The 25,546-nt window shown below is 37.1% G+C and overlaps 1 protein-coding gene across 1 annotated transcript in view; it reads right to left on the reverse strand.

Moving 5' to 3' along the window:
* The window catches only part of DNTT (DNA nucleotidylexotransferase), a gene marked incomplete at both ends in the record, with an annotated part of 205,688 nt that overhangs the window by 60,441 nt on the left and 119,701 nt on the right, over nucleotides 1-25,546 (reverse strand). Inside the window, one exon of the mRNA XM_081328589.1 lies at nucleotides 17,550-17,652. Within this exon, the coding sequence (XP_081184715.1) occupies nucleotides 17,550-17,652 (103 nt within the window). The remainder of the gene's footprint in view (nucleotides 1-17,549; nucleotides 17,653-25,546) is intronic.

Genomic DNA, 25,546 nt, shown 5'->3' on the forward strand with positions numbered 1-25,546 from the left:
TTTGTGGTGGTGCCATGTCGAAACGTTGAAACGTTGCGCCTACACCTTTAGTTCTACGCGGGGAAAAACCCGAAAAACCAAGGATCCACATACAGGCACCCGCGAAAACCTCAGAAAACATATATATATATATATATATATATATATATATATATATATATATATATATATATATATATATATATATATATATATATATATATGTAGACCCTGTGTTAGGCTGCAACAAAGCCATTGAACAACCTTTTCTTTGAACAATAGGGTTAGTTCACAGGCTGACAAAAATTCTGGTAGACAATTGCAAGGTTCTTTGTTACATGCAATAAAAATTACATTTCCTTCCAGTTTACAGGAAAATGGTTTAAAAGACATACGGTAAATCTTTACCTTAAATCATGAGATAAATTAGTTCAAATTTATCTAAATTCTAACTTCTAAGCAATAATTGAGTTGCTGAAATTGCTGTAATCCTTTATTTTTCAGCTCTATAAATCTTTTCAAAGAAGTCTTTCTCAAAACCTTGGCTTGGAAGGCTTACTCTTGGTTGAGGAAATTACCAAAGGTTGTTAAAAGACTAACATTAAAAGACTAGCTAGAACTACTGAAGTCCAGAGGTCGGGAGGAATGCCGAAGTAAAACGTCTTGCAAATAAGAAACTAGACCAGTGTTTCTCAACTTCAGCTCTTTAAGATATGTAGACTTCAACTCTCAGAATTCTGGAGCAAATTCTGGAGTAGTACAGAGATCCTGCGCAGAAATGCTTCCTGTCTCCAAAAGTGGCCCTTATAAGCAGGCCATGAAAATGACAACCATCTTCTGTTTATTCACAGGATCCACATTGAGACTTTTTCTGTGATTCACTAGAATGTCAAAGGATTAAACTGGATAAGCAGTGAGGGTGAATATAACTGTCTATACCCCATGGTCTTTCTATTTACTCTCCATGTCCAACAAGGTGGTCTTAAGAAGCCATATGCATGCATTCATGTAGATATATGTAATCCATGATGCAATTTTACATGTGGTATGAATGCATGGATTGGATTCATGTCTGAGCAATGTACATATAGCTCCTCTTCAGACTTGAGGAAAACGGAAGGAGAAAACACAGGAAACATAAAAAGAACAAGCCAGCTTATATAACTCTTGCTTCTTACGCTAGAATACATGCAGAGGAGTCCTATTTTTAAAGATTCCATTTTGCTTTCATGTCTAGTAGCAGTCACTAGGACAATTTTCAGAAACAGAATGAAATGAGTGACATACTGTATATAGACTAGTGATGCCACATCTGGGTTGCAAAAATCAGGATAAATTTAAATTAGCAAAGAGGTACCAAAAGCTCTAATTCTTTGCTATCACATAATAATCAGCCCAATTTTTGCAATTTAGATCTGATAGTTTCTTTGAAGCATAATGGAAAGTTCAAGCAGTCTAAAATGTAATTACTTTATTGGCAGCTCAAGAAGACTGGCTCAGTAATATGGAATGGTGGAATTCCCCAAGTCAAATGAATGGTGTCCAGTGTATCTACTCAAAATCAGAATATTTATAGTGAGTCTGGGTATGCAGTTTTAGCATACAAAAACACAGTTCAAAAAACACACTGTTTTAGTTGAAGAATTGATCTGAGAAATATCTCTATTAAATTATAATCTTTGTTATTGTGGTTGTGTTTTCTGTTACAGCTATATATAATTTATTTTGCCTACAATTATTCTTCCTTTGTTGGCTTTAAAACAGTGCAAACAGCCATTTTCACTGAGAATCAAGATAATCTAATATGAAAGATTAAAATACTGAAAGAACACAGATGGCTTGGTACAAAACAGTTTAAATATAGCAGGTATTCAGATGTTCTGACAACAAAAGGTTAAATTACCATTTGCATTGCTCTATAGTTCTGATTGTTTTCTTATATTTGATAACCATTATAAAGTAGCAGGAAAGGATGAGTAACGTTGGGTTTTTAAAGTGATACTATAAATATTTAGAAAGAAATCTAAAATACTATGATATTGCAACTAGCCTCAGAATGAATAACATTCATATGTAGAGCCAGTTACAACTAAATACCCAGTTTGGTCTAATGGTTAAGGCACATGACTAGGAACCAAGAGACTATGAGTTCTAGTCCTACTGCCAGCTGCCTAATTTTAGGCCAGTCACTCTCTCTCAGCCCAACTCACCTCACAGGTTGCTGTGGTGAGGAAAATAGGAGAAAGGAGGAGTATTGGTATGTTCACTGCCTTGAGTTGTTTATAAAAATAATGAAGGTGCAACATAAATAAAAAATAAATAAATTTAAAATATAATAGAACCCACACCTTTGAAGCGCCCCACCCCCTTGCGGGGGAGAGATTCAGAAGCAACAGGTTGCCTTAAAAACATGCAACTATGAACCATGGAAAGCTAGATATTCTATATATCTCCAGAACTGTTATTATGATCATAGAATGTCAGAGCCGCAATCCACCAGGATGACTCTGAAGCTTAGGTCAAGAGGTTTCTTTTATTTCTGATTCACCGTTCCCAACAATCTTACCACACTGCCTGCTTTCCCCTGGGAAAGTCTGATATAGATCTAAGTGTTTGATCTCATATATTCCTCCCACCTATGGAGTCCAAGCTACAATGTCTTTTAACTCCCCTATCAGGACCTCCTTCCTTTCAGCCATTGATTTCAACACATAGAGGAGGCAAAGTCACATTTGAGACAACAAACCTGGTCTCTTGTATGATTCACAAAACTTGGTGCTGTTGTTCTAATCCAAAGATGGGTGATTAAGAAGGAGGTGTCTTCGTGAGCACAAGTTGACTTAAAACTGGACCTTACTCATGATGAGAAATTCCTCTATATGGCAAGAGAAGCTTGGCTAGGGCCCTATAAAACATTGTTCATCCTTATCAGTTACCAAAAGCATATATTTATACTGGTTTTATTTGTATTCAGCTGGCCTTAGATTAACTCTCTGAACACTACTTCTGAATGTCGGACTCTGTAGTGGGCCTAGCCTCAGCTTCAGCTTTCTAAATTGCCTTTGAATTATTGTCTCTCCGGTGTTCCAGACCTCATTAACTGTACAATCACCCCATAACCAACCATACCTACAAACACAGATCCATCCACATATTTTGTTAAATGTGTAGTTTTACTTCTCAAAGATTTCCAATGTACTGCAAAAACTGTTCTGATCGCAACAGCGCAGCCAATAGGGAAATAATGGAATTTATCAGCACTAGGATACCACTAGCTTTCTAATTCTACCTTCATCTGCACATTGAAATATTACATCAGATAAATAAATATGCTATCTCTTTCTCCCTCTGTGTGTTTCTCTCTCTCTCTCTCTCTCTCTCTCTCTCTCTCTCTCTCTCTCTCTCTCTCTCTCTCTCTCTGTGTGTGTGTGTGTGTGTGTGTACATGCATGCATCCATATGTCTTACTGCAACATTAAAAACTACATTAAACCCATGTGATAAGGCCCATAAAGCAACTTTTAAGTCATTATTGTACAAAATACTCTATTGACTACAGTGCAGCTTATCTTATTTATTTCCCTTTTAAGTTAAAAGAAGGAGGGGGATGTTCCTAGACTCATTTATCCCCAGTGATGCTACATCAAAATGCATTGTAGTGTTGACTTACTCCATTTGTTTTCCACAGCCTTTAGGAGGGCTTGGTAACGTTAAACTTCCAACTGAGAGAAAGAAATTCTTCCAAACTATTGGGCCCATGGGAAGGGGGGAGGTTTAACTGCCGTTTACAAATCAAACGGTGTGGAATGCTTTCTCCAGAAAGCAGATGAAAGAAAGTCAACATGTGACCTTAGCCATACTTTTTGATGCATTTTATGCTTTGAAGCAGCAGTACAAAAGCAGAAAAGAAGAGTTAATACAGAGAAAGGCTTGCTGTCAAAAGTATGAAAGTGTTTTCTGTGAAAGGTGTTTTGTTTTGTTCAGCTTCCCAAAAGGGTGGAAAAGTATACTTCTTTGCTTCACTTTTTGATATATTTTTTGATATTTTTTTAAATAATTCTCGAGAGCAAATACTTTCACCCATGCTATTTAGGATTGAGATGATAAAAATCCATATTAGCTACTAGAAGTTGGGCTCTGGATCACATGTTTGGAATTTGTGAGGATCCCAACCCAACACAAAAAGAGCATTATCTTATTTTTCTTGCCCCTTTGGATGGTCTACTATTCTATTTTGATATTACACATTCTGGATTTCCACCTTTGGACCATATTTACCCATGGAAAGAATTTATCCATGGAAAGAATTTACCCATCATTAAGAAGAGATTGCACAACATTTCTCTGAAATGATCTAAAGTTTCCTGCTTGAACAGGGGTTTGGACTAGAAGACCTCCAAAGTCCCTTCCAACTCTGTTATTCTGTAATTGTTCTGTTGTGTTTGAAAACATAATGAGATATTCTCCTTGTAACGTATAATGGGCTTTAGTCAATCATGTTTTTCAGAAGGCAAACTCAGCCTTTTTCTGAGCAGAGTTGTGGACAATGCAATGGGAAGAAGAAGAAGAACAAAAACTGACATTGTGGAGAAAGTAGTGCAATTGTGCCACATTGAATGTAACAATCTTTGTCTATTTATCTCTTAGGAAATGTTGAACATGGGCCTTGAAGCTTATAATGTTGTTTTGCATGCATTTCTAATATAATTGGCAAATATCCTAGTAGTTTAGATATACAGTTCTTCTTTTGAGGACTGAACAATCTGTAGATCTCACTTCAGAATCACTGCAAGATGGATTTTGAATGGAGATGTTTTTCACAACAACCTCAGTCAGAGACCTTCATTACAGACCTTGATTTACTTATTTTAATTGATGTTTTATACCACCTTTAACTTCACAATGGCTGTATTCAGTCAGTTTAGTGACTCAAATAAGCTAATTCTCTATTTCTCTATGTGTAGGCAACGCTGTACTGAAAAGTACAATAACATGATCTTTTGTATTGCAGGCTGAAAAATGTGTTGGACAAACATCCCGAACCTTTGTGAGGCAATGGCAGATTTGAAATTTTGAGAATTTGTCATGATACCTCACATAAAATGGCTGCTACCATAGGCTGTGACTAGCCTACACAAACAGGTTTGGGTGTCTCCTGAAATTCTAATGGTCATTCATTGACAAGTTCCTTGTACAATTTGAGCAAGAATAGAAGAGTGAAGTTCTTCTTTGTAAAGAGGAACAGAATTAGGATGATCAGCCATGCTAATTCTTCTTAGGGTATAATGATGACACCAAAAGGGCAAAAGAGATTACTTGTCTTTGTTTTATGAAACTCTGAATACTCTTTCAAAATGTTCCTTTTGAACACACAAAGACATTTTAGCAAATCTTATATTCTATTTTCCTGGAAAATTCAGGCAAAATAAACATTGCATAAAGTGTCTTTGTTGCTCCTACACATCCCACACTAAAACACCAACATCCTGGCACATGACACAGGTAGAATATTCCATCAATACACCGCTACCAAAGTGTTCCCTTACATCTGCCAACTAGCCCTTTTCTTTATTTTGAGTAGTGGTGGCTATCTGTCATTTCTATTTTATTATAATGATTCTTTTGCTGAGGTTGGAAATAAAAAAATGGTACTGTAAGACTTAAGTATCACTTTGCAGCATTGCCAGCTTTATGGTTCATTTTTTTTAATATTGGAAAATGTAAAACATTTCCCTGGATGAAGATTGAAAATAAAACAAATTTTACCTAATAATGTTCAGTAGGAAGGCAGGTGTATTTGTTTGTTTATGTGCTACCTTTATTATTTTTTACAAATAACTCCAGGTGTCAAACATATCCACTAACACACCTTCCACTTCTTACTTTCCCCACTACAATCATCCCATGAGGTGAGTTGGGTTGAGAAAGAGTGAGTGGCCCAAGGTCACCCAGTTGTCTCTTATGTCTGTGGCAAGACTAGAACTTACAACATCTCTGTTTCTAGCCTGGTGCCTTAACCAGTAGACCAAACTGGCAATAAGAGGCAAGGAAGACAGCAAGACTCAAGTTATTCTAGAAGGTCTGATTCAGAATAAAAAGTAGATCTCTGATATTAGGCAATGAAAGATACCTTTAGGACATAATAAAAATTGGGAGACTTACGTGCTCTCTCTGTCTCTCAGAAACTGTGCATGCTCAGCAGAAAAAAATAGTTGAGAAATTTAGGTTAAAAACCACGAAGATAGCTAAGTGCTGAGATACCCCCCCCCCCAAAAAAAAAGTAGTGATCTGAATAATGACAATTCCAAGCAACATTTTTAAGGAGTACAAGACTGATTTGTGAGTGGATTTAGCACCAGCAGTGAATCCACTGTAGACAGATTCAAATTAAGGGATGCGAGGATAAAGTTGGAGACAGAAAGCTGAAATGCCAGCTTCATCTCTTGAGACAAGTAGCTGGCTTCTCTCAGATGTAGTAAGCCTTACATGAAGGAGAGGCCAAGTGTCTGGAGGAACTTGAAACTTTCAATATTCAAAATACTACTTATTTTAAAAAGTGATTCTAAGAAGAAACTGAGAAAGGATGTATTTGAGAAGGGAGAATTATCCATATGAATTTCCTTCTAGTTAGGTGACATAATAGATACAGAGACATCCTTGACTACAGTATTGATACGGCATACAGGATCATCAACAAAAGTGGATTTTTTCCAATCAAGTAGAGTCTTATCAGCCACTTAAGAGAGGCAGGAGTAAAAAGATACAAAGATTCCCACCGAGACATGATGTATTAGAAAAAAGGACAAAAGTTGCCTGAAGTGACAATACTGAAGTGTTTCTTTCCTTTTCAGAAAGCTATATAGTTATTCTCCAGAACTGAAGACATCTTCAAACTATGATTCAGGCATTTGGAAATAAAAGTTTTAAATACCAACAGTTACCCTATTCACAATACATGGTAATACTATTGTAAATTACGTACACCAGTCAAAAGTTCCAGGAACAATATCTAAGCTGGGCATACATTGCAGATTTGATTTTTATCACCATGGGTCTATCTGCAAAAGAGTTGGGCAATATATAATCCACGAACCATGTGAAGATTCCAATATCATATCCCAGTATGCCACTGAAATTCTGGGCAAAATGGTCCAGTTAATGGAGCAGAAGGCCTCTAGCAGATAGACAATTCACCTCCCTAAAGAGCATCCACATTTTCAAGGACAATTTCACCCATACTTTGGCAAGGGGAAGTTAATGGTGAGAATGGAAGCAGAAAACTTCCACATTGTCATTCCCATTTTTAAAACCCCTAAATCCAGTACAAAACATGCCCGCATGGTGGCGACATGGGAGTTATTTGGGACTTTTTTTAAAAAAAATGAAATGGGTCTAGTTTTCCTCTTAAAAGTTTCCCATTTTTATTCATCTCCTTAACTTACAAAATAGGAGAACCTTAAAAAAAACAGGCTCAAAATTTGCAGATTTGTCCCCAGATCACCAGATAACCTCTTATATTCAACTCAGAAATCAGAAATCTATAAGACTTCCCCAAATGGCCTCTTTTCAGATGTTTTGGGCTACACTCTTATCCTTCTCAGTCAGGCTAATTGGTGACTATTTCACCCATACTTTGGCAAGGGGAAATTGGTGACTATTTCACCCATACTTTGGCAAGTGGCTCTTTCAGCTGTCTCCTGCGGCTCCCAGTCCTCTGCCATGTGCAGTCCAAAAAAAAAAGTGGGTCTAAAAAAGTTCAACCAATCAGTTCAAATATGCAGGGTAGGTGCATATCTTGCCTTGGCTCCACTCTTCAGTCAAACCCTGTTCTGCGCATGTGCACATGTATGCGCATGTGCACACATTTTTTTGCGGCTCCCAGTTTTTCCTTTTATGAGGGAACCAGTTCTGAGTGGCTCTTTCACTGTTTCAGGTTGCTGACCCCTGCCCTAGGGAAAAGGAAAGGAGAGATGGCAAATGAGATTGATGAGATATATAGAATCCACACAAATTATGTAAGAAATAACTTACCCAAGGAGGTACATATCAGATTTGTGAAGAAGACAATTAGGGATGAGATTTTGCACAGAACAAGGGACAACCCAATAGAATACAGAGGTAAACAACTAACTGTCCTCAAATAAGTCCCTAGGAGGGTAAGAGACTTGAGAAGACCCTACCAACATATTACATCAAAATTAATAAGACAAAACATCAATTTTAGGTGGCTGATGCCAGAAGGGATTTTGGTGACCTGGCAAGAAAAAAGATATAGGTTAGATTTGATTGATAAAGCAGAAGAGTTTTTCCAGCAACATCTAGGCAATGAAGATGAACTAGAAGAAAGAGAGTTAAGAGAAGAGAACAGTACAGAGAGATATAATAGAAAGACACAGGAATCACAAGGCAAAGAACGGGAAAAGGCGAGAAGAGAAAAAATGAGAATGAACTTCGCCGGGACCTAAAAACCTGGCTCTTTGAGCTATCTGGTCTGGACTGAGGGGTTTTAATGTTTTTAAATTGTGATTTTAATTTTATATTGTATTGTTTTTAAATTTTGCCTTGTAAACCACCCTGAGTCCTTCGGGAGTAGGGCGGTATATAAACCGAATTAATAAATAATAAATAAATAAATGATGATGATGAAAGTAGACACAAAGAACTCAAGGAAGATAGACCGACAAGGGCAACAAGATCAAAACAGAGGCAGTAATGTAGAAATATTAACAGTATTATCATTAAATGTAAATGGACTAAACTCCCCAGCTAAGAGAAATATAATTTTGAATAAGCTCAGTAAGAAAAACTTAGATATAACAATTCTACAAGAAACACATATAAAGACTCAAGACCAGGATTTATTAAATTACCCTAAGTTAGGAATCAAATTTGTATCACTTTCACAGCAGAAGAAAGGAGGAATTGTGATATATGTTAAAGAAAGAATCCCAGCAAAACAAATCTATCGAGATGAGGAAGGTAGAATACTGATTAGTGAAATTTTCCTGAATAAAAAAAAGGTTGCCCTGGTAGGAATTTACACCCCCAATGAAAAACAAAGACAATTTTATAAGAAACTGCATAAAGTTATTGCTGATATGGAATATGAGAACATTTGTATAATTGGCAATTTTAATGCAATTATAGACAGAGAATTAGATTATAAGAGTGAGGAAATAAGGAAACGAACCAGGAGAATATTACCCGGTACTTTTTTAAAAATGGTGGAAGAATTAAATATTCAAGATAGTTGGAGGGAGAGAAATTTGAATGAAAAGCAATTTACATACTATTCAGGGCGGCATCAATCGTGGTCCACAATTGATATGGTCTGGACAATGAAAGAATTAAATTCAGATATTGATGACATAGTAATAGACATTAATACTTGGGCAGACCATAATCCCATTGTAATTAAATGGAAAGAACAGAAGACAACAACAAGGAGGTGGACCCTAAAAAAGGCAATCCTAAACCAAACAGAATTTAAGCATAAGATGGAGGAACAAATGCGGACATTCTTCCAGACAAGTAAGAAAGAGGAGACTAGCACACAAAATTTATGGGATACGGCCAAGGTAGTTATGAGGGGAACTGCAATTGCGTACATGGCCAATGAATATAAAAAGAAAAGGCAATATCGAAAAAGTTTAGAGGAAGAACACAAAAAATTAGAATTAGAACTACAAAAAACCCCACAATGTAGAGATTTAAAACAACAGCTAGATTTAAATAAGCATAAATTGAATATTATAGAAAAGGGAGAAATGGCACAAAAAATAAAAAACATTAGACAAAATTTTTTGAACAGGCAAATAAACCCGGGAGATGGCTGGCCAATAGATTGAAAAAACAAAAAGATAATAGATGGATTAGTAAATTATGTAATCAAGCAGGGGAGATAGTACATCAAAATGAAGGAAAAAAAATGGGTGATGTATGAATTCTATAAAAATCTTTATAAAGAGGATGAAAGGATCACTGAGGAAAAAATTTCACAATATCTTATGAAAGCAGACTTACCGAAGGTTCTGGAAGAATTTCAAAATATATTAAATAAAGAAATAACAGTCCAGGAAATTATGGAGGCCATTAAAAAACAAAAAAGTAATAAAACACCTGGCCCTCATGGATTACCATCCGAAATATATAAAAACCTCCAAGAACTTTTGGTTTCAACCCTATTGGATTTATTTAATGAGGTACTAAACACAGCAATAACCCCAAATTCATGGAAAGAAGCAATCATCTCACTAATCCCTAAAGAAAACTCTGATTTGACCTGCATTAAAAACTATAGGCCCATTTCTTTACTGAACACGGATTATAAGATTTTCACGACTATAATGGCAGAAAGATTAAAAAAATATTTAGCTGAATTTATCCATATTGACCAAAACGGCTTCTTGCCTAAAAGACAAATTAGACATAATATCAGGATCATACTAGACATCTTAGAATATTATGAATTACACAGCGAAAAACAAGTGGCATTAATTTTTGTTGATGCTCAGAAAGCGTTTGATAATGTCAAATGGAATTTTATCTTGACTCAACTCAAACAGATGGAATTCAGAGGAAAATTTATAAATATGTTTAAAGCAATCTATTCCAAACAAGAGGCAAAAGTAATCATAAACAGAGAATTAACAAATAGCATTCAAATACAAAAAGGTACGAGACAAGGCTGTCCAATATCTCCTTTATTATTCATTCTTTCTTTAGAAGCACTCACAACAATAATCCAAAAAGATAAGCTGATTAAAGGATTAGAAATCAGAAAAGAGACATTTAAATTACAGGCCTATGCAGACGATTTAGTTTTCATTCTGGAAGACCCCTTAGAGTCTGGAACAAGATTATTACAGGTACTGAAAATTATGGAGATATTGCGGGATTGAAGATCAATAAAGAAAAAACTAAAACGTTAGTTAAAAATATGTCCAATTTACAAGAAACTGAGCTAGTAGAAAAAATTAATATCCAGACATGCAAAAGAGTAAGGTACTTGGGGATCCAACTGTCGGCAAGATGTATTACACTCAAAAGAGAAAATTATGACAAGTTAATAGACCAAATTACAGCAGACCTAGACAGATGGAAAAACTTGCAGCTCTCCTTTATGGGGAGAATAGCAACAATCAAGATGAATATACTTCCCAAATTACTCTTTTTATTCCAATGTGTACAAATTAAACTAGGTAAGGATTTTTTTTGAAAATTTAAACAGAATTACATCCAAATTTATCTGGCAAAGTAGAAAACCGAGAATCAAATTAAAATTATTACAGGATGCAAAGGAAAAAGGAGGGCTCGGCCTCCCGAATTGGGAAAAAATATTATCAAGCCGCAATAGTGGTATGGATAAAGGATTGGATACACTTAAGGAACAGAAGACTACTAGCATTAGAAGGTCATGACATGCAAATTGGGTGGCATGCTATAATGTGGGACGGAAAATATACGGCTCATCAATACTTCCAGAATCATCATATTAGATGGGCACTATTAGATGTGTGGATAAAAATTAAAAAGATTAATTATATAGAAATCCCCAGTTGGCTATCCATATTAGAGATTTTCATGCACCCCAAATTCATAAATTTAGGAAGAATAATCACATATAAAGATCTCTTAGATGAAAATGGAGAGCTGAAAACAAGAAAAAGACTATTAGAAGACGGTAGAGAGTTGGAATGGTGGGCATACTTACAAATACAGTCAAGATACAGAAAAGACAAAAAAGAACCAGAGATAAAATTAGAGCATACACAATTAGATAAAATCCTTCTAGGAACAGAAGACCAAATGATAAAAAGACATATCAATATCTATTAGAACAGGATTTGTTAGAAGAACAGGTAAAAGAAACAATGATAACCTGGAGTAAAAATTTTGGTTACAGTATTGACCTAGATAATTGGCAATCACTATGGGATAGAAATAGGAAGTTAACGCTAGCCACCTCCTATAAAGAGAATCTGTACAAGATGTTTTATAGGTGGCACCTTCCCCCTACAAGGTTAGCAAAAATAGATAAAAAAATCTCACCGACATGCTGGAAATGCAGAAGGCTTCCAGGGACTTACTATCACATGTGGTGGGAATGTTCAAAAGCACAAAATTTTTGGCAGCAGATAAAAAATTGGTTGGAAGAAATATTACTACAAAAAATTGATTTAAAACCAGAAACCTTCTTATTAGGGATTATTAATGATAAACTCAGCTAAGCATCTTTCTACTTATTATTGCATATTTGGCAATAATGGCATGGGTCCGGGTTACTTACGGGAGCACCTGTGGCCGGCATCAACTTCCCTTCGTCCAGTGCGCTCCCACAGAGAGGGCCTCCTTAGGGTGCCGTCAGTCAAAGAGTGTCGACTGGCGGCCCCCAGGGGGAGGGCGTTCTCTGTGGGCGTGCCAGACCTTTGGAACCATTTACCGGTTGAGCTCCAGATGGCTCCCGACCTTCGCTCCTTCCGATGTGACCTAAAAACATACTTATTTGAACAAGCCGGCCTGGTCTGATGGGTTTAGGGGTATTTTAATATTATTGTATTAACTTATTGAATTGGGCTGTAGTATTTAATATTTTTTTTAACTTTTGTATACTGTATTTTATTGTATTGCCCTGTACACCGCCCTGAGTCCTTCGGGAGAAGGGCGGTATAGAAATTTAATTATTATTATTATTATTAATCGCAGCAAGATTGGCATATGCCCAAAAATGGAAAAGAAAGGAAACACCCACTGAAGAAGAAATAATAGATAAAATTTTATCCTGCACCGAAATGGACAGGTTAACCCTAGAGATCAAAAATAAGACTGAATCAGAGTATTATGAAATTTGGCAAAATTTGTACGATTGGTTAGAAATAAGGAGGATCGCTGAGATGACTATTGTTTGATTAGTTGATGATGTAAGGATTTCTTGTTAGCACCTATAGCAGAACACAACTGAAATATATGTAAACATAACACTGACGACTGAAAGACAGTTTACCAAAAAATTTACAGGTTATATGTACAGTTTGTTATACTCTGTCCTGTCATAGAATGTATTTTAAGTTTTTGTTATTTCTTTCTGTAACATAAGGTAATACTAATAGTAGTGTTGTAGCCAGGGAAGTTGAATCATGTCCACTTTTGTTTTTAAATGTACATTTAATTTTTTTTTCTTATGTATATATATATAAACAAGGGGGAAAAATGGAACAAACAGCATGTGGACAACTACCAGATATCATGGATCACAGAAATCTCCTAAGACACTCTAAGTCAGAGGCCCCTTTTGGGCACCACGGCCGGTTCCGTGGAGAGAGGTTTTTCCACAGACCGGAGGGTGCCTGGTTTTGTATGCTGCCTGCATCCCGTGTATGGGGCTTTGCTTATTTGTGTGGACTGATTGCTGGCATGCCGCAGCCTGTTACTGGTCCACAGACTGGGGGTTGGGACCCCTGCTCTAAGTGATTGCACTTTCACTCTTAAGCTGATAGCTTTCTCTCTGTCTCTCTTTCAGTATTAAATTTTGCTACTTGTCCATGCAACCTGTTCCAATCTCTTCCAGAGCTGTACATAAAAATTATTTCCTATCAAGAAAATATCTATAGGTATTCTGACTTATTTTGCAAAATCTAATTCAGGTAGTCTATTAAATTCAAAAACTCAAATTGTGATTGATTCAGAAAAAAACAATGAAATACAACTTGGATGTTGGCATCAAATCACTGAATTGGGTTGATTGGATTCTGAATTCTAAAACATGTTCAGAAACTTCCAAAACGATTCAGTTAGATGATTCACAGTGATTTTCTTTTTTGATTCAGAAAGTTGATTGGATTTTTTTAACTGAATGAATGACTGTAAATCAGCAAATTATAGACATCCCTATTACAGCAACTACAACAAAATTTTATATATTGCTAGACCATAAAGATAATTTGAATCATCTGAATACACGTGTCTTGTTCATTTTTTGAAAAATATATAACCTGGTTTTTTTTCCTGTGTTCAAAGTGGGTTGGCATTATGCTTTTATTTTGAAGGATGAGTATGCCAGTTAATTATATCAAATGAACCATCATTTAAGAGACAATGGGAGGCAAAGCTGAAGAAAAATGGGAAGAGTTTTATGAAACAATAGTCCAAAATGATTAAGTTGGCTCAGCCATTTTCATAGCAGTCCAGAAAACAATGCTCTGGGAGAAATGGATGTATTATATCCAGCAAAAATAGAAGCTTGAAATTAACTATTTTAGGGTTTTAGAATTTTTAATGCATCATATTATGGCATGCTTTAGTATTCACTGGCTGATGAAAGGTGTAGTTACTCTAAGATTCCTAACACCCATGCATATGTTTAAACATATAAAAAGGTTTTTTTAAAAAAGGCAAAGATTTCCCTATCCAGTCGTGTCTGACTCTAGGACATAGTGTTCATCTCCATTTCTTGGCCGAGGGAACTAGCATTCTCCAAAGACCCTTTCCGTGGTCATGTGGCCACCATGGCTATACGCCAAAGGCACAGGAAACACCGTTACTTCCCACCAAAGTGGTACCTATTAATCTACTCTCATTTGCAAGCTTTCAAAGTGGTAGGTGGGGAGGAGCTAGGGCAAGGAACGAGAGCTGACCGCATTGCACGGTACTTGGGTCTCAAACCCGAGCTATTAGCTTTCCAGCTGACAAGCTTGGCATCTTTAACAGCTGAACATCCTGCCCTGGTAGTTTAAACATATAGGCTCTATCAAAATATTAGTTGCATCTCATAGAATAACATCAGATTAAAGAGGTCGATCTTACAGTTTTCTCTTCTCTACAGGCTGCAAGCAATCAATACTACGCAGAATGTAAAAAGTTGTATTGACAAAGGAATACACTCCCTAAGAAATAAATTTGACTCCCACTTTCCTTGTATTTAGGAATAACACATTTCTTTCACAAAGCTTTTTCTTAGTTACATGACTGGTTTTAATTTTAATCATACAGGCATTCTTTGATTTAGGAAGATTAGTTTAGCGACTGTTCAAAGTTACAATGGCACTGAAAAAAATTACTTAGGACCAGCCCTCATACTTATGACTATCACAGCATCCCCACAGTGACATGATTTATAAATCCTTAGTAAGGCCAGTGCTTTTTTTGTAAGAGAAAAAGGTGCCGGAACTCACACATGTCATACAACCCGCCTTGCCTACCCTACAAGGTTCCATCCAAAAAAGGTGCCGGAACTCCATTCTGAGTGTTCAATGAGAAAAAAAGCCCTGAGTAAGGCCATACCTGGAATATTGCATCCAGTTTTGGTCACCACATTACAAAAAAATATGTTGAAGCTTTGGAAAAAGTGCAGAGAAGAGCAACTAAGATGATTAATGGCCTGGAGACAAAAGCATATGAAGAACGGTTGCAGGATTTGGGTTTGGCCAGTCTAGAGAAAAGAAGGACTATGGGGGATATGATAGTAGTATTCCAGTGTTTGAGATGCTGACACAAAAAGAGGGAGTCAACTTATTTTCCAAAGTACCAGAGGCAAGAAAAGAAGTAATGGATGGAAACTAAGGAGAGAAGCAACCTGGAATTACGGAGAAACTTCCTAACAGTGAGGACAATTAACCAGTGGAACAGCTTGCCTTCAGAAGTTGTGGGTGCTTCATCACTGGAGGTTTTTAAGAAGAGACTGGACAACCACCTATCTGAAACGGTATAGGACCTCCTGCCTGAGCAGGGGGTTGGATTAGAAGACCTCCAAGTTCCCTTCCAGCTCTATTCTGATTGATTGATTGATTGATTGATTGATTGATTGATTGATTGAAATTTGCACATTTGGCAGCCACCATGTATTAAGATGGTTGTCATATCCCAGAGTCAGGTAATTGCAATTTGCAACTTTTCCAGCCATCCGCTGGCAAGCAAAGTCAATGGAAGCTGGATTCACCTAACAATCATGTTATTCCTTTAACAAAAATGGACATAAAATTGGGTGTAACTCACTTATCAATGAAAGTCTAGCATTATCTATAATCATTTTTTTCTATAGTTTACACATTCTTATTGTTATCAGCTGCCTTTGAATAAATAGGGAGATCTAGTCCTCGACTTACAATAGTTTGTTTACTGACCATTCAAAGTTACAATGGCACTGAAAAATGTAACTTATGACTGTTTTTCACAGTTACGACCTTTGCAGCATCCCCATGATCTTGCGATCAAAACTGAGATGCTTGGCGACTGGTTCATATTTATTTGCTGCATCACAAGGTCATGTGATCACCTTTTGCGACCTTCTGACAAGCAAAATCAATGGGGAAGCCAGATTAACAGCTGGCAAAATGCACTTAAACAAATGTCTCACTTAACAACAGAAATTTTGGGCTCAGTTGTGCTCATAAGTTGAGGATTATATGTATACACTCAGAAATTATAAATGTATACAAAAATGCATCTGTTATAATAGTTTCCAGAGGAGATAGAACTATGTGGAGGAATCCAGGCTCTTATGATGACTTGCTTAGCACTCATAACTTCAATACACTAATAGAAAGGTAGTTCATGTCGTGATATCGGGCCACAGCTAGAAGCAATATATATTTTGTTGACAGGTATCTGATTATTATCAACCTTTATTTTTCCCCCTAGTTACAGCTCTATATTAGGGCTCAAATCCCCTTATTATCCTGAAGCTCACTGGCTGACTTGGACCAAACATCATTTCACAGTCTCATCTATCGCGCAGGCTTACCGTGATATAAATCAGGAAGCAAGAATCAAGTTCACTACATGGACGAAATGTAGGACAGAAATAACCTATAAATAAATGAATTTTTCTCTTCCATGAAAGAATCAAAGACTGGAAGCCTTACCTAAGGTGCCACTGACCAGGAACTGCTCAGGTCAACTTACATTCAAGACATCTTGCTGCCTCATGTGATAGATCAGTAAAAGAAATATACTTTGATAGCAATTTTCATTTCTATATTTATGACATCTCTCTCGGGAACTACTGCTGCTTGATTACTTCATAGATTCAAAGCCCAATAGTATATTTTGAGTAACTCTTCTTATATCTACCATGTGCACACAGATAAGCATATTTGTGCATGCTCATTCACACCCATGCACATGGGTGTATGCGTGTGAGTGCAAGTGGAAAGAGAATGTGTGAGTTCTGTCCTTTGCTGTGTGAAAAACTAATAAATGAAATCATTAAATCATGGGAAACAGAATCAGGGCGTATTGTTATACAACTGGAGCATGTTCCAAAATTTAACTTCAGGTAGGAATAAATATGCATCAATCTCAGAGGAGAATCCCCTGGTCATTCTAGCAAACAAAAGAACAATTAAGTGTCTATGGCCTGGGAATAGATGTACAGAAAGTAATTAGCACTTTTTTTTTCTATCTAGACTCTAGAGCTACTCACAAATTAACAGAAGCCAATAAGTGAGATTGAAAAACAACTGCTGTGGTGTTGATTGGAGCAGATAAAGTATTTAGCCTGCAAATATATGTCTTCACATATATACATCAAGCAAAAACTAGAGAAAACAGTGACCTCAGGACAATTTCTCCTACCTGTTTCTTCCAGATATCAATCACTGTGTGTAACAGTTCCTCTTCCTGCCTTGATCCTGGAACAGTAATCAGAAAGTCTACATCATGTCCAGTCTGCTTCCCCCTGTCAATTACAAGTAAAAAAGGAAGAACAAAATCATACAGTTTCTGTGGGAATCAGGCTCTGCTTTGAGAGAGATTTGCTTCTCTTACTCCCTGCCTGTCACTCTTCCTTGTGAAACAAAAGTTTAAAGTGTTTGATGTACTGTATTTTGTCTCTAACTTGAAATGGATCAATACATGTTTGGAGTAATGGGTGATGTTGCACCTTTTGTTAATCTTACTTTTAGAAGGGTTCTGTTATGTATGTAGGCACTTGCATAGCAACAGCCGCCAGGGGGCGTTGGCCTGAACAGTTTCGGCGGGAAACCTAGGGACAACCCCATTGGCTGTTAGCTCACCTGGCCAGGTATATAAGGAGGCCAGGTAGCCCTCATTCCCCAGTTCACTACCCCCTTCAATAAAGAGCTGAACTCACACACTGGCTGGCGTCTCTTCCTTGCGTCGGACCCACTACACAATAGGTTCCCCCCCCATTGGAGATGCAAAACTGAACTATTTGTCAATACAGGTAGTCCTCGAACTTACAACCACAACTGAGCCCAAAATTTCTGTTAAGAGAAACATTTGTTAAGTGAGTTTTGCTCCATTTTACAAGCTTTCTTGTCACAGTTGTTAAGTGAATCACTGCAGTTGTTAAGTTAGTAACCCGGTTGTTAAGTGAATCTGGCTTTCCCCGTTGACTTTGCTTGTCAGAAGGTCGCAAAAGGAGATCACATGACCTTGGGACACAGCAACAGTCATAAGTATGAACCAGTTGCCAAGCGTCTGAATTTTGATCACATGATTATGGGGATGCTGCAAAGGTAGCAATAATTGAAAAACAGTCATAAGTCACATTTTTCACTGCCGTCATAACTTTGAACAGTCACTAAACAAATTGTTGTAAGTCGAGGACTACCTGAACAAGATAGTAGTTTCTGATAAATCTGACTGTTTTGCAACCATCCAACATTTGGTTCTTTAGTACGGTAACCATTTTATCTATTAATAAATTGAGAAACAAATCAATTATCAGTAAAACAGACCTAGTTGTGGATAACTGCAATATTTCTTTCCTATGAAGACAACATTACTGAAAGTTATTGTTCCTCAACAAAGGAACAGACTCAAACATATCTTCTGTATTTAAAACATATATATGTAAAACATAAAATATAACAATATTGTACATGAAATAAATGAATTAACCAAAATGTCTACATCTATCTGTATTAATATTAAAGAGAACAATGGTAAAATATATGAAGTGCTACAGAATTCTTCAAATTGTCGAGAGAATTGGAAGTTGACTATGTATAAAGTCAATATTAACAACAGCAACAATGTTCTTTATTGAAAAAGGATCAGATCTCAGAGGACTCTTTTCCTTTTTTGACAGTGCATAAATCCTGGCTTATATTAGGCGTCAACTCAGAAGGGAATATGAAGTGCTGGGAATGAACTAGATCAGGGATGTCAAGCTGCCGGCCCATGGGCCAGATGTGTCATGCCGAAACCGCACCCACCCCATTGCTGGCAATGGAAAAAAGTCAAGATACGTCACAACACATCATGTGACATTGCGAGTTTGACACCCCTGAGCTAGATGACTTGCACAACCCAAAGTTCTAGAGTCCCATTCAACCTCATTTTTTTTAACATGCAGAATCCAGTACAGGGTTCAAGGAACAGGTCTGGTCCTCAGTCTATAAACATTGTATGCAGAATCTTTATGAAGTTAAACATAGGACTGAAAAGGTAATGGATGAAATATTGGGACATAACATAGCAAACAATATGTAGGGAAAAATGAAAACTAGCCTACTTTCAGTATAATTTTGTCAAGAGAGTCACACTGAGACTACATCTTCTCCAGCTTGACCAAAGGATAGGCAGAAGAAGGCCTTCTCTCTCTCTCTCTCTCTCTCTCTGTGTGTGTGTGTTTGTGTGTGTGTGTGTGCGCGCACGCACGTGTGTCTGAATTATTTCCTCAAATCCATCAAATAGGGCCAGGGGTACTCAAAAATGTATCTTGATTCTCTCAAAAACTCCCAATAATTATTGTCAAAGAGCCAAAGGAAGGGAGATGAAGCAGGAGCTCAAGCTAAGTCTTAGATGTATGCCATGGAGACTGGATATTTGGGATGAATATATTCAGGCATACTAAGTAATTTTTTTCCATTTCTTCCACAAACAAGTCAACAAATATATTGCCATACATAAATACATACACGTAAGTTTGGTTGCTGCTCGTCCATTTCCCCTTTCACTGTATCCACCCTCCTTCTCTCTCTTCCCTCTTCTCTACTTTCTTTTTCCCATTCTCCTTTCTTTCCTACTCCCTCTCCTTCCTCTCCTCTCCTCTTTCCCTCACCGCTCCCCTCCCGTTTCTCCCCACTTCTCCTCTTCTTTCCCTCCAACCTTCCTACTTCCTTCCCCCTCCTCTACTCTCTTCCCTCTCTCCTCTCCTTTCTTCCCTCCCATTCCTCTTCCGATACAATTCAGGGGTGATGTCCGAGCAGCTCCTCTCCTTAGATTTTCAATGTCTATATTAGGTATGATAATATCCTTATCTCATTTTTCTTCCATCTAAATTAGTGTCAGCTGTCTTTTAAGCATATTCTCTTTTTCACCAACTCATAAAATTTTCCCCAAATTTCATAATACTCTGACTCTGTCTTATCTTTAATTATCATTGTTAATCTATTCATTTCCGTACATTCCATTATTTTCCTGATCACCTCTTCTTCTGGAGGAGCTTTCAGTGCCTTCCAGTTTTGTGCAAACACAATCCTAGCTGCAGTGGTTATATGAATAATCAAATATGTGTTCTCTTTGCTATATTTCTCTGGTAAAATACCCAACAGAAATATTTCTGGTCTTAATTCTATATTTTTCATCTCCACCCCGAACCAACCCAGTGATGCCCTCGATGTGATGTCCCGTTGCCTGGAAGCGGTACAGATTTGGATGGGAAAGAACAGGCTTCGGCTCAACCTGGCCAAGACTGAGTGGCTTTACGTACCGTCATCTCGTTTAGTCCAAGAGGTTCCATCTTTGATTATAGGAGGAGAGATGTTACCTCCCGTTGATAGAGCACGCAATCTGGGCGTCCTCCTAGATTCACGACTCAGTTTTGAAAATCATATTGGAGTCGTAGCTAGGGGGGCATTTGCCCAGATTCGCCTAGTATACCAATTGCGCCCCTTTCTGGACCGAAATGCCCTACGTACAGTCACCCACGCACTCGTTACCTCCAGTATAGACTACGCTGTCACCATTGTCAGTTTATAGTTTCTTTCCCACAATTGCTACCATCTATCTAATTCAATCGTATAACCAAAATTTCTTGACCATTTTATCATTGACTCCTTAACTTGCTCCTCCTCTAATTCCCTATATAATAAGTAGCTATACATTTTTTTAATCCATTTTTCTTCAGTTCCCATAAGTATTTCATCTAACTCTGTTCTCCCCAAATTAAAACCATCTATTTTAGCATCTTTTTCATATCTAGATTTTATTTGCGTTCTCATGTACCAATTCATTTTTATTCCTTGTTCCTCTAATTGTTGTTTAATTGTAATTCTCAAGGCATCCTGTGATTTTCAGTCAGCTATTTATTCTGATGAAGTATATTGTCAAGGAATAATTACCTAACTCAAATAGAATATTGATTCTCAGGTTTTAGAAATGATTTTATTATGTTTCCTCATGCTTTCAGGTAAAAGTCTGGTAATACTCTCTATCAATGAAGAACAAAAATAAGAGCACTAACTCACTCTACAACTGAGAATAAAATATACAAAATAGGGTTCTAACCAGTATAAATTCACTCAACTGGATTCCAGGATGTATCACTTTAGTACCTATGGTAACCTCAGGCAATCTACACTATTTTTCTCCTAGTATTTTTGTTTTGGTTTCTGCTCTCCATCCATATTATTCTCTATCTAATATTTAAGAGTGAGGCTATGATCAACTTGACCTCTAGATGGCTCTTTTAACTATAATTTTATGATTCTCCTTTCTAGATTCTGCTTAAATTGCTATATGATTAGGGTTCCATATAGATGCTGATTTTAGTCATAAAAGGACTTAAATTTCTGTGCTCAACTACATAGTTATCCATTCAAAGGTCAAAATGGCAATCAAAATAAAGGCCATTTAATTATTAAGAGTTATGGCAAGGGACGCGGTGGCTCAGTGGGTTAGGACGCTGAGCTTGTCGATCAGAAGGTCGGCAGTTTGGCGGGTCGAATCCTGAGTGCCGCGTAGCAGAGTGAGCGCCTGTTACTCGTCCCAGCTTCTGCCAACCTAGCAGTTCGAAAGCACGTAAAAATGCAAGTAGAAGAATAGGGACCACTCCGGTGGGAAGGTAACAGCGTTCCGTGCGCCTTTGGCGTCTAGTCATGCCGGCCACATGACCACGGAGACGTCCTCGGACAAGCGCTGGCTCTTCGGCTTTGAAACGGAGATGAGCACCGGCCCCTAGAGTTGGAAACGACTAGCACGCATGTGCGGGGGAACCTTTACCTTTACCTTTATGGCAAATAACTGATTTAAATAAACTGGATGTCCATATCTTCTCTTGGGTAGAATAAGGAATTGAGATCTACAACCGACATATTCCCAAACAATGCAAAATGTTTTGAAGTAGCATAAAGAAATATCCTCTAAGTTTTTTTTATTCTTACTGGCCCCAAGTTTTGCATAGGATTAGAAAAAAGAGGTGGTTACCACCTAATTGTAGCATCACATTTTTTTTTCCAAATCAGATTCTCAATACATTCAGCATCCTTTATAATTACCAAGCTCAGTTGCATAAAGAAAAGCTGAGCATTAATTATTGCTCTGGCTTCACTATGAATCAGGTTATTGCATAATATAAAAAAGAAAAGAAGCCAGCATGTCTTTAAAAGGCAGTTCTTTGGGGTTTAATCCCTTTGAGAATTAAGCAGACCCCATCAAAGAAGAAAAACATACAGTTATATTTTGCTCAGTGGCTGGAGTTCTCTGTGTGACATGTAACCAAAGAAGACATGCTGGCAACCTAGGACCAGGAAAACACACATAAATACATGAAGATAAAACATAACAAGTGAAAAACTTCCTCCCTGATGCTACCAAATGAGATAGATCTCCTATTTCATCCCATGTTTCCTTGGTTACCTTTTTCGGTTCTTAAAAACATCAATATGAGATTTCTATGAAAGAATACCATTCAAAATGACATCTCAAAATGATGAGATAGGAAGAAAGATGTTGATCCCTGACGTAAATCAGGCATTTAAAGGACCTTCTGCTTTGCAATTTAGCAGCTGTTTTCAATTACTGCAATCAAGTAAAAACTAGCAAGAGGTAAACATCCTTATTATGTATATAGTGTTATATGAAACACCTTGCCTATGACTTACAGCTCTATTGCATCTTCATATCATGGGCTTATTGTGACTAATAGTCATAAATTCTATGACTGTTCCATCAGGAGCCCCACTGAATCCCAGCAAGGCACAAGCAAACAGATCCACATGTGATTGATTAAAGGTGGCTATTTTATTGGATTCTACCCATAATACGGAACGCTGTTACCTTCCCACCGGAGTGGTCCCTATTTTTCTACTTGCATTTTTACGTGCTTTCGAACTGCTAGGTTGGCAGAAGCTGGGACAAGTGCGCCTTTGGCGTCTAGTCATGCTGGCCACATGACCACGGAGACGTCCTCAGACAAGCGCTGGCTCTTCGGCTTTGAAACAGAGATGAGCACCGGCCCCTAGAGTCGGAAATGACTAGCACGCATGTGCGGGGGAACCTTTACCTTTACCTTTTTTACCCATAATACTGGAATCTTTCCAGACTGCTCTGAGTTGCTTTGTTCTCCTTGGGAACAAAGAGATAAAGTCCCATAGAATTCAAGTGGGATCAGTCCTACGTTTCTTGTTGCTGTGCAACAATTCAAGGCTAACACCCCCTTGATCCCTCTTCCTTGCCAGATTGGCAGTTTCCCAATAGCAAGACTTACTTTTGCCTATCCACATATTGGACTGTACTGTATCAGCAGTTTACTAGAAGACTTTTCTTCATACATTTTGCTCATAAATGTACCACTTTCTTTATTTGGTTTTAATCATTATCATAGAGCGAGTTGAAACCTCATAACAAAAACATGCATTTTTATCGAAAAGATATATTTGAAAAAGACAATTGGGACGGAGTCTTCAACAAGGCAGCAATTATTTTACTTTTTTAGGCTCTGGAAATTTATCCAGATTCTACATCTGAATAAATATTCTATGCATTTATCCAGATTCTGTTCCAATATTTGAGGGGCTGCCACAAAGATGAAGGAGTCAAACTATTTTCCAAAACACCTGAAGGCAAGATAAGAAACAATGGATGGAAACTAATTGAAGAGAGAAGCAACCAAGAACTAAGGAGAAATTTTTTAACAATGAGAACAACCAACCAGTGGAATGGCTTGCCTTCAGAAGTTGTGGGTGCCCCAACACTGGAGGCTTTCAAGGAGAGACTGGACAGCCATTTGTTTGTAATGATATAGGGTTTCCTGCTGAAGCAGGGGGTTGGACTAGAAGACCTCCAAGGTCCCTTCCCTGTTATTCTATGTTCTATATGTCATCATTTTTAGTATAGATAAACATCAAATACCAATAATAATGATGCTAACTTTACACTTCAAAATCTAAATACAATTGTCAACATATGGACTACTGGGCCTCTACTCTCATAAATTGACTAGCCACCGTGCAAAATAATGACTTGAACTGCACAGAGCCTGGAATTTCTACCTTGCTAAGGGCCCCATTCATGCTAAAGATTTGTAGGAACCTCCCAAGTGTTGTCTGAAGAGGTGAAAGAAGTTTATAAGATGAGAAACCAGCAGAAAACCTAGATGCAAAAGTCTCTCAAATATACAACATGAAACAGATCATTGCTCAATGAATTCCTGCCTTACACTTAGTGGGAATTTGGTAAAGGGTTTCTTGTTGGGAGAGTCCCTGCTCTCCTATGATATTAAAGAAAGTTGAAAAAAACTCAAAAACTATTTTCATAGCATGTGATAATTTGTCAAAGCTTGCAAATTATTCAGAAATGTTCACATCTCTTACATAATGGGGACATCTTCTTCTATTTCTGTGCTTGCTTCCAGGTAAAATACTAAATGTACAGTATGTAATCCTTCCTCCTTTGTGAAGAGAAGGGAAAACAAAAACATATGTGCATAAAGAAATAAATGCTTGCATTAACCAGAGATGTGGAAAAAAAAAACGTAAATTGAAAGTAAACCTTGCAGTATTTCAGAGTATATTCATCACACAAGTTCTAGCTTTTACTTTGTCACTTAATTCCTGCTGATAAATGGAAGAAATTAGATTCACATATTCAAGTCCTAATCAGACCTTTTATAAATTAAACAATGTTATAGCAGATTAAGTACTGTGATTTTAATGTTCACAAGTATCCCCATTATTTACCATCAATAGTTTATATTCCCAAAATGGTGAACTGCTGAAACCTTAGACCTAGTAAACCTTCAATACAGCATTAGAATATCTCAAAAATACAGTAATGATAGGTTTCAGTTGGAATATGATAAACAGGTTGGGTATGCTAGGCCTATTTCAAAGACTGTACATTAAAAGTATCTGTATTTCAGATACTATTTATAAACTACAAGATATCCCATGTATTACAATGTCATGAGATCAATGATCAGAAGACAGTCCTTGCAAAAGCTGAAATATGAGAAAAGTACTTTATATCATATTTGATTACTCTCAGAATGTACTATATGCTTCTGTTAAAACAGATCTACACTAAAATGCACAAGGTTATATATTACTGCTGAAGCTAACTGGATTATTTATGTCATACTTTATATGAGGATTTATATTTAG

This window comes from Vipera berus, assembly GCF_964194415.1.
Source record: "Vipera berus genome assembly, chromosome: 5".
Lineage (NCBI taxonomy): Eukaryota > Metazoa > Chordata > Lepidosauria > Squamata > Viperidae > Vipera > Vipera berus.